A 19,875-nucleotide genomic window follows, 5' to 3' on the forward strand; every position below is an offset into this window, starting at 1 on the left:
TTTCCATATTCTGAGGTGCACAAATGAAAATGTATTTTTCTTTGCCTATGAATTGACATTTGATTAATTTTTATGAGGTGTGTTTATGTTTAGTTTTCCACAAATTGCAAACCTACAGTGCTGAGGATCTGTATCTGTTGTCCTGATCACATTTTCGCACAGAGAATGCTCTGATATATGCACCCCTGTACAAAATTTCATTCCCAAAGTTGGATGTCCATTTGGTGAAATATTGCTACTACAATTGTATGGTTACTTGCTCGGGAAAACTTTGGCCATTTTTCCTGGAAGGCTTTGAAAATGAGGTTCCAGATACTCATTAGGCTGTTTTTTTCTTTGTCCATGAAACAAAGAGAACACATTATTGAAACAATGACTTTTGTACGACCACTCTTTTCTGAAAAAAAAAGTGAATTTGAAGGTAGGTCTACAGAAAAATAACCAGCTTGGACCTGCTGTGCTCAAATCTTTAGGCAACTTGGCTCACTAAGAAGAGAGTCACATTTGGACTTGTAATTTTAAGCCAGTAATAATGAGCAGGAATCAAAGGCTGAAGTGAAAAGGCTTGTGTGGCCAAGCAGCAGTTATTAGTGCCCAGAAACAAACCAGGTTCAATCATGTTCAGAAAGGCATCTTTCTAATTAGGTGCGATTGCAGGAGCAATCTCCAAAAGCAGACATATCCATTACAAAAAGGACAAGAAAGAGGTGAGTGAAGAGCAATGCAGCCACTTGAAATGCTGAATTAAGGTCAACAGAAGTGTCAAGAAAAGAGAAGTTGTGCTGTGGCCTCATCCAAAAAGCACCGAGATATTATGGGGATTAAGATAATACAAATATCTGCAGAGACACAAAGTATCATAAAATACCTATTAAGAAAAGTACATTCAATGAGGTATGCTGCAAATCATTATGAATATTCAATTCCAATCAAACTGAAATGAAAAAGAGCACTCAGGGACTCTGGATTTGAATCTGAAAAGACGATTGAAAGGAACTACAGAGAGAAAGATAATAGATTTGATCTTATACATATGCAGAGAATATTAAGTAAGCTTTTAACCTATGATATGGACAAAATCAGACAACATGATTTTAAGTATCTTAATGTGCTTAAAATATGGTCCCTCAACTCTTGCTGTTTATTCTGGGAACAAAGATCTGTCTGTTCACCGAGAGCTGTTCAGTATCTTTTAGGAAAGATCTAGGTACGACCAAACAGTAGGAGTTATAGTCAGAAAAGAAAGTGAAAACGTGCAGCATCTGACTGCTTCGTGTTGTGGCAGAATTTTCTAGTGTGGTTGCATCGAACAGATTCCGAGAATAGAAATAAGGTGTGCCAATACCTTAGGAAAGGGGCAAGGCTACTCAGATCAGTGGTGACTAAACAGCTGAATATCGTAACAACGCTCCTGTGGGATATAGGATATTAGTATTAAGTAAAAACCTGTCCAACTTCAAAACAATTAGTAAGTTTTTTAAAGTTTCCACTAGAATTGTTAAAAGTATGGATATTTTATTCATCCCTCCATCCCATTTATTAAACTAGCTCTGCAGAATTCTAACCCATTTTCACATACATTGTATATATGAAATACATATTCTGCTCAGTAAAATATGACTATATGATTTTATTTTCATTAACAGGCTGATAATTTTGATGACAAGTTTGTGAAGCATCTAACTGAAGGATTGTTCTGCCTCAGGAGCCGATATTTCATGTGTTTTCTCCACTGTTCTCCTCTGTTCTTTGTTTGCTCACCGCTTTAAGATTAAAGACATCTTTCAGGGAGAAGAAGAGGCTGAAGAACCATAAAGGGTAAGAAAAGTGATTCCGCTACAAGACAATATTAAATCTTATTTCTTTATTTTTGGCTATTTCAGGTTTTGGACATTCATAAACAGATGTAGATGTACATGAATATTTGTTTAGTGATAATGGTGCAAAAACAGCCAAATAACCTGTGCTCAGCTTTTGAATAAAGCTATGAACAAACACTGTGTCTTTATCTGTATAATCTTTCTTTCCCCCTTCAAAGAAGTTGAAAATATAGCCTACAGCTTCTAAATAAGATCAACTTTTAGAAAAAATTGTTGGCAAGTCTATAGGAATACATGTTCAGATACTGCAGAACATTTGGTGCTGCATTTCTAGATCTAATAAAGCATCTAACATAGAAATAAATTTTAAAACCACAACAGAAAAAGGTTTGTTGGCAAAAGGAGCCAAACAAGTCCCTGAAATCAACTTCAGATCATATTCTCCAGCTAAGATCCAGTACACAGACTATTTTTAGATCACATTTTGTTTAGTTTATGTATTCAAATCTAAATAAGAGATTTTACTGACACTCCTTTTAAGAAGAACAGAAAACATTTCCTTCACCACTTTCAAACTTGGGTTGTGAAAGGATTTTCCTATTTTATTTCACTTTGGATCAGGAGGGAGTTTACCCTTCTCTTAAAGGTACTGCAAGATAATGTCAATGTGGACAGATGACATACACCTGTATTATGCCAAAAGACATACTTGTATTGTAATTTGTAGCTCACATCCACTGAAATATCAAAGTAAATAAGAATAAAGCCTTCAAGTCCTCCATCTAGTGACACCTCAGCCACTCTGGTATGTGAAGCACTGGCAAAAATAAAATCAAGATAAATCTACTTACAGTGTAAGGGATTTCAGTCTGGATGCTTCATGTTTTCCTGCACAAATTAAGATGAAGGTATAAAGCTACCTCTTCAGAACAGCACAGCCATTTTACATGGAGTAGAAAGTATTTTCAGTCCATTAATGCTGCACATCCCTAAAGCTGCTTCTGGTCTGCTGTTCCATTATCTGGAGTTTTATAGAAGTGTCCCAAGAGGAAATTACATTGAGTGTGGAGATGAACAAGGCTCACCTTCAGTTTTGCTTTTATTAGAAGAAAGGTGTGTCATAGGAACAACTGTAAACTCAGATCAGAGAAAGAATTTGAAGCATTTAGTGTCTGTTTCGCAGACATGAAAGCAGTATTCCCTTCAGATTTCACAAATTTCACAGACTGTATTATAGGATGAACAGCAATGAGAATAAGCCTAGCTAAACTGAAGCACAGAACTACACCTGGACTCCTCATCTATAACTGCCATTTTTAGTACACAGGACAGTCTTTTGCATTTATACAAATCTTAGGAAAATGGAAAATGGTTTTGTTTCATCTTCTGCAAATATCTTTGTTTGATAGAGTTGTTTTCTGGCTTTTTATACAGAGAAACTGGGAACAATTTGTCTTCCTTCCACTCCTCCTCATCTCCCCAGTGGATACTGAATAGTATCAACAGAAGATGCTGTGTGATCAGGAGTATGTAAGTAAAAATATGCAAATCTAACTTTTGTTACCCACTGCTGATAATCGTTGATTACACACTTCTTTGTCCAGCAAGCCCTACACAGTTAAATCCAATATTCAAAGAACAGAAAATATCACAGCTCGAAGTCCTGCTTTCCTAATTCCTATTTTAGCAAAACACATTTGCTCTATCATTCTGCAGTGTAAGTTTGTGCTCTCTGACAATATACTATATTCTGTTTCTTTTTAATTCTTTAAATCTTTCCTCCTGTCTCATAACTGTTCATACCACAGATATCAGCTACATAGTTAAACTATAGTCCAATCAAATAAATTACATTCAAGGACAATGTAAGACGTAACAGAGAAGATATGTTGCCTGAACGCTGCTGGTAAAACCATCTGGGAAAAAAATCAGCCTTTTTAACTGACTCTACTCATTCAAGAGCCTGGCTTAGCCAAAATGGACTCTGTCTTCCTCCTGCACTCAGCTTGCTTAAGACATTCCTATAAATAGCAGTTTCCAATTACTTGACTGCAGACAGCAATAGAAAAGTGAAAATGTGCACGTTCTGTCTGCTGGCATTAACCTACACTATGAAGTTACTTCATTCACTCTCTTGAATTATTTTTTAATCCTTTTCAGTCTAGTAAGCATTTTCTCTATCCTCCCTACTCTTAACTGCAGTGTGAGAGTTTCCAATAGTCTCCCAAGCTTCTTGGAAAGAAGCAATACATAGCATATTTCAAGATTTTCAGTATCTGTTTTAAGATGAAAGATAAATAGCGAAAAAGAGACACAATGTGGAAGTATTAGCAAGACATTCAATAAAAACAGATTCTGCTTTTCACAGCAGATATTTTACAAGTATTGGATTGGAAGATGTTGTGGAACTGGGATGGTTAATGTCGCACTCTAGCTACACATTACTGTGTGACATTCTGTTGCTCAATTACAAACATCTGTGATTTTGCCTAGAATCCTTTTAGTTTGGGTATTCTTGTCTTTTCCCTTGAAAGATGGGCTAAATTTTTTGATTCGCACCTTCTTAGTATTTATGTAGTGTTCTGTACCACTGAAGTAAACTAAGTAGAAGGCTTAAATAACAATAAAATGTAGAGGCTTACACAACAAAAAGTAGCTTTTTGTAGCTGTATGTAATGAATATCCAAGGAAGCATGCAGATATTTTCAACTACAGAAATTCATTATTTTAGAGTACATAAGCAATTCTCCTCTATGTAGTCTATGTAGGAACGTGGAGGAATATCAAAACATCTGTCTATTAATCTGAGACTGCTTTAAAGCCCTGCTTGGGATTAACACCTCACCCAATGATATGATCACATATTATCGGATATTGTGTTTGTAGGAACAGTTCATGTCTTTCAGCATCTGCAGCTGCACCTAAGAACTTGATCGGCTACATGGCTTTAGAAATCCATTTGAGTGCAGCCTCAACCTGTGCATACACCTTTGAGCGCATAGAAAGGTCTGAGGAAACCCACCATGAACTACTCTGGTGTATAGTGTGTAGCCTCTTCTCTCTGGTATGATGATGTCTGTGTCTTTCATTCCTCTTATTTTGTTTGCATTAACTTGAATTCACTTTGCACTTCAAAAATTTGATTTCTGCTGCCCCCCTTATTAATATTTTTATCTTTGAAAAGTGCTACAGAAGTCTCTCCATATCCTTCTTCATCTTTAATACAATTTAAAAAAGAAATGATTGTACTCTGGCTTAAGACAATGCAGGATCTGTTGTAGGTCTGTTACTAAATATTTTTCTTTTTCCTTGTCAAAGTCAATCAAGCAATGACCAAAATACATGCTGTTCTCAATGAAGTGCATGTGTTTTATCTTATGTTTCTATTTTACTTGTACTCTGTTTAAACTTCTCCTTGATCTCTCATCAGCCTCTCAGAGTCCTTTATAGCTTGTGTTGTTACTGTAGTTGTGCAATATGAAAAAAATGAAAACAGTTCCTATGCACTCCTAAAACACATTTAAGAATAACACAGTAAAATCACATCAAAAGAAATTGTTTAATAGTAGTGAACACACACAATGGGATTCTGAAAGTGTTTTAACAAAATCTGGTATTTTATTTTATCATTCAAAAATTGCTGTATATTTGGTTTCCTTGATATATGAGTCTGGAGTACGTGAGAGAATCATATCTAGAAAGGAACTAGTAGTATGAACAACTTCTTGGAAATACATTAAATTGATTTATCAGTGTAATCTTTTCTAAGCTTGTTCTTACAGTCTTAATCATTTTGATTTTTGTGGGTTAATAAAATTCCTACAAAATTCAGGCATCCCCTAGTTCACCGATACCAGAACTGATTCAGAGAAGTCCACCAAGACCCTTCTGAAAACCATATATGAGCTGACTTGGTCTGGCTTTTGGTGTTTGTGGCTCTTACATAAACATATGACTCTTTTGTGTTAGAAATCATGCAAAATGATATGAAGAATCTGTTAGACCTTCCTTTTCTTTGTAGGTCCTTGCTGTAGTTTCTGTGAGCAGTCAGTATTGGGCATAGATATGTCCCACAGATTGCAAACAGAAAATGGGGTTATCCATGGCATAGTTTCCTTCATGACATCATGTCAACTGTGCAACGTTGACAACCCCTTTCCCAGTTTTAATTACAGAAGACAGAATTACCTGCATTGTAAGCATTGAGTAAGATATTCACAGCTTTTTAATTATTTTCTAGCATTTCACAACTGCATTAGAAAGGCTTGCAGATATAATTAGGTCAAAAAACCCCACTCCATATACTTGGATGAAATGCAATAATTTGACCAAAGACAGAAAGAGCTCCCATGTTATGAGCTATATCTGTAATACAAATGGGTCCACAGTGGCTGCATAGTGGCTGCAACTCAAACACAGGGAATTAAGTGAAATGCAGTGGACCAGAAAGATTATTGACGTCCTTGGGATTCAGACTTGTGTTTCTACGGATTCTGGCTGACACTCAGACTATGATACACTTCCTTCCTGTCTGATATAGTTATAATATGTAGCTCTATTGAAATAACTAATGTTGAAATTACCTGGTTTACGGTGCTGAAATATGAATAGAGTTTCCAAGTCAGAACACTGCAGTTCGTATAATTAAAATTACATGAATTATCTTTCCCCTTTGTTTTGTTTAAGTTGTGAAAAAGCAGTCCTTTGTATTTTATTCTCTTTGCTTAATTGCTAACAGTTTCTCTGGATACTTTTGGTGACATTTACCTTATCTCTTTAACATACTTTCACCACAAGAAGTTCTGCTAGCTTTCAGAGATGGAAGAACTAATAAACCATCACACCAGAGACTATAAGAGGAACAAATCAATGGAAATCCAGCCTTTTAGCCCCTGCTACTGTGATCATTAATCTTTTCCTTACACCGGGAGAAAAAAAAGTAATTCTCAAATTAATTTCAGTAGTGCATGCTAAAGAGACATTAAGAAACGCACTTACTTCTCTCGGTTGAATATGATGAATTCTTTCCTAACGGTTTCCAAGCACTGCTGCAGGTGTACATTCTTTAAAAAAAAACATGAATAGGTTGATTAAAAAAGATGGAAAATCACAGAGAAAAACCACAACAGAAACAGCACAGAACAAAACAGCTTATGAATGAATACTACCAAACGGCGTTTTGAAGACTCTTCAAAAGTGGGCCATGATAGCACAAACAATCTTTATTTCTTTTGGAAGAAGTTCCCCATAAAGAATTCCTGAGGATTTTTACGTCTGATAGCTCTAGGAAGTATAGCTTGCACGAGCATTCAAAATCATTAGAAGTAGCAACAGTATTTAAAAAATATCACTGAAATGAAAATTCAAGTCTGGAAAATGCTTATATCTTAATCTTCTCAGAAGTTTAGACTGTTTATACAATGAGTCTTTCTTCCTGCGACACGTTAGTCAAGACCACAAGAGACAGCTTTAAAACATTTACAAATAATGAGCTTTTCACTGCATACTTTTCATTTTTGGTACTAGCAGTGGATAAATACTCCTTGTGACTGTCTGTCCATGTGTGGGAAGTGTGTTTGCCAACTGGCAACACATTTTTGTACTTTAAATGAGCATCTGTGGGAATCTTAAAAATTATTACAACTTATACATGCTGTTATCATTTGAATGAAATAAATGGTTGCTTTTCATCTTGCTTTAAAGATGGTTTATGCTATACATGAAATGACAGACATAGAGGTCAAGTCTGTTTTCAGAGATGATAAAACTTAACTTCATTGAGTTTGTCCATTAGAGAATGCAAGTAAAATGCCACCGACAGCAGCCACAACCCCAGCTTACCAGTGGGCAGGTTTCCTTAGCTCCATCTTTGGATTTGTTTTTGGCAAGTCTCTTTTTCTTTTTATGGAGAGGCTTGGACTCTAAAATCATTTCTTCAAGTTCAAATGTAGGATCACAGTTCAGTCTTCCTTTCTGGTACAAAAGAATTAAAAGTTACTCTTTGAAGCATCATGGTGGTTTTCTTAGTTTGCCTGGCAAGTGTTGATAGCATTAATAATGATCCAGCTTCCCAACCACATCTGTAAAATGAAAACTGTCTTTTTAGGCCTGGAGTGATACGTGAAGTTTAAATAAGGGAGGTAAGATAAAAATCATATTAAAAAGCAGTTATAAAGCATTGGATCCTCTTCCTAGTTATATACAGATGTACTCCTGAAGTGACTACAATTATGTCACCTCAGTGAGAGACATTGATCTGGCCCAGGGTCTTAATCAGAATATCAGTTGATGCCATAGAACATAAATGGCAGCTGCAACAGTGCAGGAGGGATGGGAAGTACCTCTAAGACCTTACTTGTTATTTCTGAACGGTTGCAGGTAGATTCAGTTACCTAGCTCCTATCCGTGATAACAAAGGAAGAGGCAGGCCTGTTTTGGTTAGCAGTATTTATATTAAAAAATGGTTCTATTATGTTTTATCTTACCCATTACATTACTTAAATGGTCTGGATTTTCCATTGTTGTGTTAATTTGTGGTGCTTGAACCAAATCTTAAGATTCTTTGTTGTATTAGAAAGTTCTTTTTTAAGCAGGATGGCTGAAAAAATCCTTTCTTGCTTTTTCTCTATCAATCTATATATCTATCTGTCTGTTGTCCTTCCTTGATTCTTTTCAGATTCTTCCTTCACTCTTTTCAGGTTCTTCATTCTTTCAGATATTTTCAGCGTAGACGTTTACAGGAACATAGTTATGCTTTGGGGTTTTTTAAAAATTCTATTCATTAGTGCAGTAAAGCCATCTCATGACAACATTTGGGATGAACTCTTCCTCTGCTATTTAGGGGTAAGAGCAAGGGTATGGCCAGGAAATCTGTGGTTCAGCTGAACAGAATACATTTTTAAAAAGTCACTGCTTGGCATCCTAATTACTGGCTCAGTGTTTTGTTACTCTTGCAGTCAGAATAACACAAGTTCCTTTCTTCTGCTCATTCTCTCAAAGCCTTTGAAAAAATTTGCAAACAATTTGAATTTTGTGGTGGAAGATCTTTAAAGCAGCCTGTTTTCCTCTGGGACTTCTGAAAGTTCAATCACACCATTGCTGCCGTCAAGGTGGAATTACTAAGATAACTCATATATAAATGGCAGATATTATTTAGTAACCAAAGACACTAAGCAGTAAAATCACATCAGAAAACAATTGCATAACTTGTGGTGTCCTACAAAGAAACATTTGATTTAGAGATGACTCCATCATTTTTACTCCTAGCAAAGTCCGCACACTCAAAGTATAATATAATATAATCTCGCTGATGCCTTTTCCTGCATACTATCCAATAAGGTTTAGTAAAACTTAGTTGTTTTTTATTAATGGAGGTTTATAGCTTATTTATATTTATTTATAAATAAATAAATCTTTACATTTGATCAATATCAGTTCCTTTCTTGAGCACGCACAGTTTTAAGATGTGTTTGAGAACTTAAAAAATATATCACTCCAAATCTGAGCTTTAAAAATGAAAGCTAATTACATTTAAATTATTTCTTTCTTCCTTTAACAAATATTTAACAGGAAAAAAACACTACTAACAGTTTATGACTCCAAGCTGAACATAAAGAAATTAGCTAAACCATAAAGACACACATGCACTAGTTAAGTAAGAATGCTGTTTATGGAATCAAACTACACAGGGAGAAATTAAGCAATGGGACCTTCCTACCTACCACAGGCCTCCTGTGTGCCCTGACAGTAACAGCAAGCGTTCAAATAGTTATATAAGTTACAAAACTTTGAAAAGTTATAAAACTCTCTAGTTATGAAACTCCCCCCCAGATCACAGTGTATATTGGCCCCAATTCACCATTTCACCAAGGCCTTGTTGTGTGGCCTTAGTTAATGAGTGAAGGTTTTGCTGGTTCAACAGACAAAAAAGTTCTTGGAAAATGCCTGGTCAAACTTCGTCTCATGAAACAGTAAATATTAATATAAAAAGAAGACTTGTGCTAGAAAAGATGCTTTGGCTCTCACCTTCTCACTGTTTTTCTGAACACACCTGACTGTCCTGCAATATCAGTCCTGAAGTGTCTGCTCGAGCTTGTAATTGGATTTTCAGATTAATCTGAATAGATAAAAGTAACTTTTTACTCCTATTTCCTTTTAAATGTAGAATATTATTTTACCTCAAATATTCTAGATTTCCCTCGAATAGTCATGGAATCATAGAAGCATGGAATGGTTTGGGTTGGAAGGGATCTTCTAAAGATCATCTAGTTCCAACCCCCCTGCCATGGGCAAGGACACCTTCCACTAGACCAGGGTGCTCAAAGCCCCGTCTAACCTGGCCTTCAACACTTCCAAGGAGGGGACAGCCACAGCTTCTCTGAGCAACCTGTGCCAGGGCCTCACCACCCTCATAGTAAAGAATTTCTTCCTTATATCTAATCTAATTCTAACCATTTTTAGCTTAAAGTCATTACCCCTTGTCCTGTCACTGCATGCCCTTATAAGCAGTCACTCTCCAGCCTTCCTGTAGGCCCCCTTCAGGTACTGGAAGGCTGCAGTCAGGTCTCCCCGCAGCCTTCTCTTCTCCAGGCTGAACACCCCCAGCTCTCTCAGCCTGTCCTCACAGGAGAGGTGTTCCAGCTCTCTGATCAATTTTGTGGCCCTCCTCTGGACCTGTTCCAACAAGTCCATGTCTTTATTCTAGATTTCCACCAAAACTCAAATAAGGTGAATCCACACGTGAGAAGAATAGCTATCTTTGGACACATGTTTAATGGCAGACAGTTCAAAGTATTTAAAGAGTACTTCCTCTCTTTTCAGTCTCCATCACGTTCACGACTGTCCACATCAGCCACAGAGACAGGCAGTACGAGACACACAGGTTCCACAATTTCTTCTGTAATTACATTTAAAATTACTTTTTTCACTATCATTAATAAGTCAGGAAACTTATCCATACTCTTTCAGGAGTAAGGTACCCTCAAAAAAAAACTAAATCCAGGTGGAAAAAAGCAGTCACATGTGAATTAAGAAGTTAGAGTTACTTGTCTGTGGCCAGATGCAGACCATCACACACTTGTTGTGCCCCAGCTCTGGGTAAGCTGGGCGTAAACCAGCTGTAGGTGGAAAACTTGCAGTCCCTTTATTAGGTCCCAACTGCCACACCTCACTGCTTAGGAGGCAGGTTTAGCAGGGTGGCACACATTGTACTAGTTGGCTGTACACTGCTGGACCAAAGCTGGCTTTAATCCAGTCCTTAGGAGCAGAGTTAAGATGGAGGATATGACCCTGTGAATTCAAGCTGGAGTGGGAGCAAGGAGGAGACCAAGGAGATGTCTGGGGAAAGGAGAACACTGGAGCAGCAACAGGAGCAGAGAACAGACTTGCCATAGGGAGTTTTCAGTAGCTGGTTTTGCTGAAGCAAGTTGAAGACCTCTCTCTTGACTTTCAGTCATAAGACATCTACCTAGGCACGACTGGGCTTTGCAGAGTCTGGGACTCTCCTTGATCCCCAAGTATGTTGTGCCTTTAGGTATAGTGAACTGGATCCCTCTTTTAAAATACAAAGCAGGATTATGAAGTTTCCCACATGCTGACAGCTGTGGATTGAACTTTCAGCTAAGAATAGGAGGGCTAAATAATCTGTTGAGCTTTGTCTGAGAAGGAGTCAGCCCACATCTCCGATATCTCAGAGAGCAGCTCTAACTTGAAAAAAGAGGAAAAGAGGAAAAACAGTCTCCATTCATCTTGTAGATCCACAACACTGTGGAGAATGGAGTTCACGGTCCACCAGGCCAGGACGGAGCTTTGTTCTGCAGTGCTTTGCTTAGGGTAGCAACAGGGAGAGCATAGGTGAAGGGTCTGGCATGGCATAGTGGTTATTCGAGCTGCAGGGACGTTGAGTAAAAGGGAAGGATTCCTGGCCTTGGTTTGGTAGATATGACATTCACGTTTCAAGCTTTCAGCTTGCACTCCCATTGAGCCACCATGTGAAAGGATGGAATTTCACCCCTGGTGAACATTGCTTTGATGTGCCTAAGAGCGGCCTGCCTTTCTCCTCACCTGCTGTGCTAGTTACCTGCTGTATTCCTGGTCTTTCCCCAAGCTCCCTGAGGGAGGCCCTGCTTGCCCTCCCATAGCTTTCTTCTCCTGCAGGATGTTGCTTCCAGGAAAGGCTCTGGTCAGCCTGTGCTGGTCAGAAGCACAGCACTGTGAGCACTGTCTTGGCAACCCACCCAGATACCTTTGCTCCATTAGAAATTCCCTCTTGCCCTCAGCTTCTTCAGGGCTGAATCCTGTCCCCATGAGATCTAGCAAGAACTCTAATGTGAGCCTGGATAAGGACAGGGTCTAGCTATTCCCCTTCCTCATCTTTATTAACAGTTGCATAAAAAAAGAATATAAACAAACCTTATTCTGCTACAAAGGTATTGTTTGGAGAAGAATTATGGTGCAATATGTCTGAACAAAGTGGAGAAGCACGTTAACACCACAGTCATTGCTTTTTATTCATGGCCCTCAAACCCATTTCACTTACAAATCATCAAAATGGGAATACCCAGAGAATACAAACAAAATGCAACCACAGTAAAAAAGAAACCACCAGATTCCCTCACAGAATCTGAATGTTTTAGTGTAGGAGACTGTCACAAAGGAAATAGGTCAGTCTTCTGGAACAGTGTTTTTTAACTGAAAAAGGAACAGCACGCTGGGATGTTTAAAGTCTTGCAAATGTTATTCAGATGCCTGACTTTCAAAGCAGCAGCAATCTTCTTGGTATTCTTTGGCTCAGAGTTAACTCTGACAATCATTTGCTCTAAGAGCTGAAATGCAAAGTCTGGAAAATGTTTTTTGTTTAAAAAGGAACAAAAAGTGAACCAAGGTTAATTAGTTTTTGTTGTGATCTAATTAAATAGGCCAAATTTTCCCTTAGCTGTAACTAAGTAAATGAAAGTAGAGTACAAAGTAAAGCTTCAGTGAGAAGTAAATCACTGACGAGCAACAAATGCAAGTGTAAACAAGTAAAATATCAGTGGTAATTAAAGTCAGAATTTGCAAACACGGTTCACCTGGAACATTAACTTACGTTAGGAACAAAGCCCGGGATCACAGCTTTCTCCAGAACAGCATCCCAGTTGACATCAGCCAGATATGGAGAGCTTTGGATGTCTGCAAGGCTTGAAAGACGGCACTCTGGGTCCTTAGTGAGGAGCTGTGATCAAGCACAAGGCATTTTCTAAGGGACTGGATGCCATATAAAAGAGTAAATGTAGCACATGCTTAAATTGTATGCTACACAATTTTGAGTAAGAAAATGGCTAGGGAATCTTCTAACAACTCCTAGAAGTCCCAGGTGAAAAAAATGTAAGTAATAACTCATAGGATATGAATATAATTTAATTACCACCAGATGGCTGTTGCAGGCATGAAGTGTATAAATGTGTTATTAACAAAGTCTGTTTACAAATACACAAGAGTCCAAGCAATATGAAACATCACAGTTCAATGCCACCTAAGAACTTGTATTTCATCTTTAATTTTTTGGAAGATATAGTTACACGAGCATCCTGGCAGCAATTGAAATTAACCACATCATTGCTCTATCTATCAAAAGAGCATTGCTCATTGCTGCAAAGGAAATTGATCTTGCATTGCTCTGTCACACATTCACAATCATTTCCTGCTTAAATATCAGTGCTGATGGTCTGAAATACCTAAAAGAGACAGATGAGCCTTGCAGCACGGCCAGAAAATTAAACCAGACAAATCACTGGGATTTCAGGAAGAAAGTGGGTTCCAGGGTTGCGATGCAACACAAGAACCCTGTCTTGTAGCTTAGTGGCATTTGCAGCAAAGTGGCTTGATTCTGTTTTTGCAACTATAGCAACACGGGACAGGGAGAGATACAGTCCTTTTAATTTCTAAGCTCCCTGGCTGGAAACTATGGCAGAAATTCCGAGGGCGGAGTGGCCCTCCCTTCCCTCTCCCACATGCACAACCAAGGCTGGAGAGAATGTGGTCAGGGCACACAGTGGGAATTACTGATCCCGGAAGTTTTGATATCGCTAGTGAATCAGTTTTAAAATAAATAAAAATACTAGATTTCTCTTTCTTTGAGGCCATGAAAAGCCTGAGTCTAATCTTAAGAATAATTCATCTTCTCAAGAGAAAATACTGCACCTCTCACGTTCTGATAAGTCTAGGAATAAGCACTGCTTTCTTATCCTTGAAATTTTCACTACCTAATGTGTGTGCTTGCCTGATGCCTCTGCATTGTTGGAGGGGCTTCTGGAGCAGGAGAGAAGAGGGGACAGAAGGTGTCTGTGTTTTCTTACCTTTTTCAGTAGTGCTATCATGCCCTTGCTCCATGCAGATGAGTAGTGAACTCTTTCTATCTTGAACATGTTGAGTATCTCATCAATGGGGGTGGCTGAATGAATTTCATAGGGTCTCTGGGATAAAGTTACATCAATATCAAGTCACCAAGAGTAAATACAAGAGTGTAGAAAATTTATGTTTTCCTGAGCTCAGTACTGTTTATGCTGGAAATATCAAAAACACCAAAACATCTTATAACAATTTTGAGGCTAATCCTTCTTTGCGTGTGTGTTTTTATTTGGTCGTAATGAATGTAATTACTCATAGATGCATTTCCTCTGCAAATATTTCTCTCATGCAAAAAAATATCAGTTCAAATGAGATGGTTGAATAATTTTGTTCCTGGGGCGTTCTATGTGAAATGTGGGTTATTTACTACTTTTTGCTTGTAGTACTAAAATATTCTAGAATATCAGATCTAAACTGACAAAATGGAAAAGGGGTAGCTGAAGGGAGCTTTTGTCATTCTGATTTTACTGACTAGTAGATACAGACATTAAAAAATGCTTACAAAAATCTTGTAAGAACCACAGTAAAAAAAGTAGACTCCAAAACTCAATACTTCCTTTTTGCCTTTTTTGAAATTTAAAATTAACTCATATCTGGACCTATGGATTATATGGACCTGCTGTCCTGTGTCTGCAGTGCCTAAATTCTTCTGTAAATGAAGTCCCGGGCTTCACAGTGCTTTGTCCATGAAGATTGCTATGATTCATCTTTTATAAAATGTAATATTTAGAAATGAAAGCACTAGAAATAAATCTATATTCTTACTAATTATTGTGCATGTATCTTTTAAAGACTTGTATTTATGAAGCAGGTTGTTAGAATGATATTTGATGTATTTTTTTACACAAGGATGGAGTGTGGATAGTTTGTGAATTAAATCATACCCAGCAGGTGACAAATACGTGATATGAGATCTGCAGCCACGTGCCATCCCAACAACAATGTGCAAACTGATGCATTGTAATTCATACACAACATAGTTACTTTCTAACCCCATACACCCAACAGCAAAGGGCAGATAACTCATTATCTTTACTAAGAACTGAATCATCCCTTGAATTTTGCTAGCGTTTTCTAATACAAGATTATAATTTAAGAATATTTCTAGGTGTTAGTTATATGATCTGATAGTGAACTGGAGCCATTCTTCATAGAAGACCAGAAAATAATCTTATTTTGAGAAGATTCATGCACGTGTTTAACTTGGAACATATGTATGAAACTAAGTCCATTCCAAAACATTGGGATGTTCTAAAAATAAATCCAAGGATTGCTTAAATCTTTTTGCTTTGATTCACATGCAGTTAGTCTGTTGTCATTTAGCTATATCGTGTCCACATGAATTCAACAGGACCTAAATGCCTACTCTAAATACATAATTTTCTTGAATCAGGTTCAAAACTGTCATTTGAAATAGTCTGTCATATGCTTTTCCCTACCTGTGGTAATGCTGCCATAAAACAGTTATTAAAAATGAAAGGTTGACATTCTGTTGTCATGAAGTAACCTACTGTTGATTTAGACTTGATATAATGATGTGACCAATATGATCATTGAGCCAGAATTTACACCCATTGTTGGAAATGGTAATTTAGCTCTAAAAATAGCAACTTTAAAGATAATGAATCATCAAGAGTTTTTATGTTAAGGATGTTTCTGCCCATGCCTTTTTCCTCACTGGAAAATCCTTAAAAACTTACCTGATTTTAAAGATTATTAGCATTCTGCAGTCTTGATTTTTTTATATTTGCAGAGATTTTTAATATTATCAGTTAATTTGAACTATAAATGGCCATTATAAGCTTGGTCTTTTGAGGTCCTTCACATCTATATCTCCCATGTTTTTCAGCTATTCAATCCACTTGAAGGCCAGATCCCTTCTGTTTTATTTTGTGCAAAAGGAAAAAAAATCTGGGGTTTTTTTCGTTTGTGATGTTTTACTGAAGTTTGTTGTAAACTGTTCACACTGTAGTGCAAGTCAGAGTCCAAGAATCCCACCTACTCCCTCTTTCCTTCACCTTGTCTCTGCTGAGGGCATGGTATATACAAGTATTATAATATTTTAGCAGTAGTCTATAGCTTAGGAACAGACTGACATGTCATGGTTTGCATCAAGCAGTTTAATTTCATGGACTTGGGGAAAAGATCAAGGCTTCATGCAAAGCCTTATGAATTTACTTTTTTCATGTTAGGTATTTTATTAGCAACTGGCTAAGGAGAGAAATGTTCCTGCAACATATTGAGAAATGCTAGCTCTACTGTGACTAACCAAAAAATGGTCCAGACAGCTCTGTACCAGATGCAACCTACTCCCGTAGCTCAGCCCTGTTCCCAGCGGCGCGTCGTCTTGGTCGCCTGGCAGCAGAGAGCAAGGCGTGAGAATGGCTGCAATGCCTTCAGCACCATGAGCCTCCTCTGAGGACTCTTCCATCTCACAACAGTAGAGGCAAATAAAAACAAAAATTCAGCTCAGTAAAAAGCAACTAATTTTTCCTTAGCTCCTCTTGAATTTAGGCAGGCAGTGTCATATACTCGACACAGGTCAGAGGTGGAAAAAGATTAAAATTTCTGATGCTTCTCATTTCTAATGCTCTTTTCTTCCTTCCCTCTTGCCTTTCCCATGCACTAGCATGCACCATGCTCCGACTGCAGAAAGTCCTATCCCTGGGTGGCTCTGCCGGGTGAAACAACCTCCTTTTTCCCCAGGACTGATGCAGCAGGAGCAGGCGGGCTGCACCCAGCACCCACCCATCTGCTCTGTGGCAATGGGGCTTTCTTCTCGACAATGAACAAAGTGCTGTGGGAGCGGGGAGGAGGAGGGTGCTGCCTGCCTGCAGGTTTATCTTGCAGCTCTGTACGCGCAAGCTGCTTCTTTGCAGCCATCTGCACAGGGCTGCTGCAGCAGATGGAGCTTCAGAGCTCGCAGTTGTTGCAGATAGCAATGTGCCTCGGGTTAAGCACATTTCCTCAACCCACCACTACTTCTCTTGTCATCACTCCTACCAGTTTAGGCCTTGTCTAGACTAGAAAAATTTAGAAACAGAATTCAGGAAAAAATACGCCTTTTCCTAGTCTATACAAAGGTGTGGGCTACCAAGACACCTTCTGGCTTGCTCAGTGGGCAAGAGCTGCTCTTCAGGAGAAAACAAGCAGCTTGCCTGGTTGACTGGAGCATGGACAGATGGAAATGTTTTTACTTAAAAAAATTTTTGATTCAGTCTCAACTTTGCTTTGTCTGTAGCCAGATAGACAAGACCATATGGACCTTGGCAAATAGATACCGTTCTAAATAATTTTTCATTTATTAAAGCGACTAGATATTTTTTGTGATTAGTCTTGGGAGTTCAGCTTTCCTTACACAATCACTCATTGTGCTGCTTTCTTGAAGACGCTCATTGATGAAAGGGTTGACATAAAACTAGCAGGATGTTCTTTTAATTTATTATACGTGCAGCTAGTACTACCATCTGTGACTAGGGTTGAGAACATATTATGGTTATCACTGTCAGACCATAACTGTTCAGGTAAAAATTTTGCATCCTGGGAAGAATGTCAGACTAAAAACTCAGTAATTTTTGAGAATGAAGGTAGAGAAAAATTGCAAAGCCTTGGTGTTTTAAAGGGTTTTAATACTCCTATGCTTTGAGAGCAGGGACTGAGATTTGGCATGGGAGGGATCTTTGTATCAGGAGCATGACTTTTGCCATTTCTATGGAAATACAAAATAGATTAGCGAAGTCTTAGGCCTTTGAAAAATGTAGCTTCTGGATTGAAGTAACAATGTGCAGACACTTGGAAATGTAGTTTCCATCTAAAAATGGGAATAATAATTGCTCTTTATTTCTAGTTTTCTTTGTCTGTCATCCTGAGGGTTGTCATCAGTGGCGCTGAGTCTAGTTGGAGGATGGTAACTAGTGGTGTCCCCCAGGGGTCAGTACTTGGCCCAGTCTTATTCAACTTCTTCATCAATGACCTGGATGAAGAGTTAGAATGTACCCTCAGCAAGTTTGCTGATGACACAAAGCTGGGATGAGTGGTGGATATACTAGAAGGCTGTGCTGCCATTCAGCGAGACCTGAACAGGCTGGAGAGTTGGGCGCGGAGGAACCTGATGAAGTTCAACAAAGGCAAGTGCAGGGTCCTGCACCTGGGGAGGAACAATCCCATGCACCAATACAGGCTTGGGGCAGACCTGCTGGAAAGCACCTCTGCAGAGAGGGACCTGGGTGTCCTGGTGGATGACAGGTTAACCATGAGCCAGCAGTGTGCCCTGGCTGCCAAGAAGGCCAATGGCATCCTGGGTGCATTAAGAAGAGTGTGGCCAGCAGGTCGAGGGAGGTTCTCCTCCCCCTCTACTCTGTCCTAGTGAGGCCCCATCTGGAATACTGCATCCAGTTCTGGGTTCCCCAGTTCAAGAAAGATGAGGAGCTACTGGAGACAGTCCAGCGGAGGGCTACAAAGATGATGAGGGGACTGGAGCATCTCTCCTATGAGGAAAAGCTGAAGGGAGCTGGGCTTGTTTAGCCTGAAGAAGAGAAGGCTGAGTGGGTATCTTCTAAATGAGCATAAATATCTGAAAGGTGGGTGTCAAGGGGCCAGATTCTTTTCAGTAGTGCCCAGCAACAGGACAAGGGGCAATGGGCACAAACTGAAGCATAGGAAGTTCCACCTGAACATGAGGAAGAACTTCTTCCCTCTGAGGGTGACGGAGCACTGGTACAGGCTGCCCAGGGAGGTTGTGAAGTCTCCTTCTCTGGAGATATTCAAGACCCACCTGGACAAGGTCCTGTTCAGCCTGCTGTAAGTGACCCTGCTTCAGCAGGGGGGTTGGACTAGATGACCCACAGAGGTCCCTTCCAACCCCTGCCATTCTGTGATTCATGAAACTGTGAGATCTTTGTGGGATGGATTGTCTCACATTACAAAGTGCCTAGCAGGACAGGGTAGTGGTACTGTGTTAGTGTCATATGATAACAGATACTCCTTCCTTAAAAACAGCATACTGCAATGAAATAAAATCCTCATTCCAAAATAAGAATCAAAAACTAAAAAAAAACACAGCTGCTTTAGCTATGTCATTATCCTGAAACAGAATCTAAATTACTGTTTTCCATAGGGAATAGTACATATTTAAGCAACCAACTTCAATCCTTAGAACCAAAATGAAAAAGAAATTTCTATTATCTTCTGTGATATTCGACTATGCTCAGGAAGATTTTTCATTAAGCTTATTCTTCTAATTGATTAGATAAGTAATAAGTGCACTGGCACATAACTATTTTCTGTAGCTGGGCCAAGCATCTTACAATATTACATTAGCTCTTCTAAGATATTAGCCAAGAGAATCAAAGATAAAATAAAACCCTGAAGTAACTCAACTTCCATTTGGAAAAAAATACCATTGTTCCTAATTCATCATTGTGGACAAGCCATTAAAACATTAAGCCTTTCCTTAGCCAAACTTCGGCAAACTTTCATAAAGTAATTGAGAGTGGAGTGAAAATTTCCCAAGAATGTTTCCATCTGGGAAAGACCCAGGACAGCATTCCTGACCTGAACTGCACCCTCGTCCACTCAAATTTTGTCATGAAGGGTGCACTCAGGGGCACTGCAAACTTTGGGACTTCTGTCAGTCAACGTGTTAAATAAGAACAAAGCTGATCATTCT

The 19,875-nt window shown here is 38.7% G+C and overlaps 1 protein-coding gene across 2 annotated transcripts in view; it reads right to left on the reverse strand.

Moving 5' to 3' along the window:
- Positions 1-19,875, reverse strand: part of STK32B (serine/threonine kinase 32B) — a 186,113-nt gene that overhangs the window by 15,180 nt on the left and 151,058 nt on the right. For both annotated transcript variants that reach the window (XM_075422154.1, XM_075422155.1), the window contains exons 8-11: positions 14,156-14,272; positions 12,907-13,032; positions 7,662-7,793; positions 6,819-6,883 (exon numbers count right to left, since the gene is read on the reverse strand). In XM_075422154.1, coding sequence (XP_075278269.1) covers positions 6,819-6,883; positions 7,662-7,793; positions 12,907-13,032; positions 14,156-14,272 — 440 coding nt within the window. The remainder of the gene's footprint in view (positions 1-6,818; positions 6,884-7,661; positions 7,794-12,906; positions 13,033-14,155; positions 14,273-19,875) is intronic.

This window comes from Opisthocomus hoazin, chromosome 5 (assembly GCF_030867145.1).
Source record: "Opisthocomus hoazin isolate bOpiHoa1 chromosome 5, bOpiHoa1.hap1, whole genome shotgun sequence".
NCBI lineage: Eukaryota > Metazoa > Chordata > Aves > Opisthocomiformes > Opisthocomidae > Opisthocomus > Opisthocomus hoazin.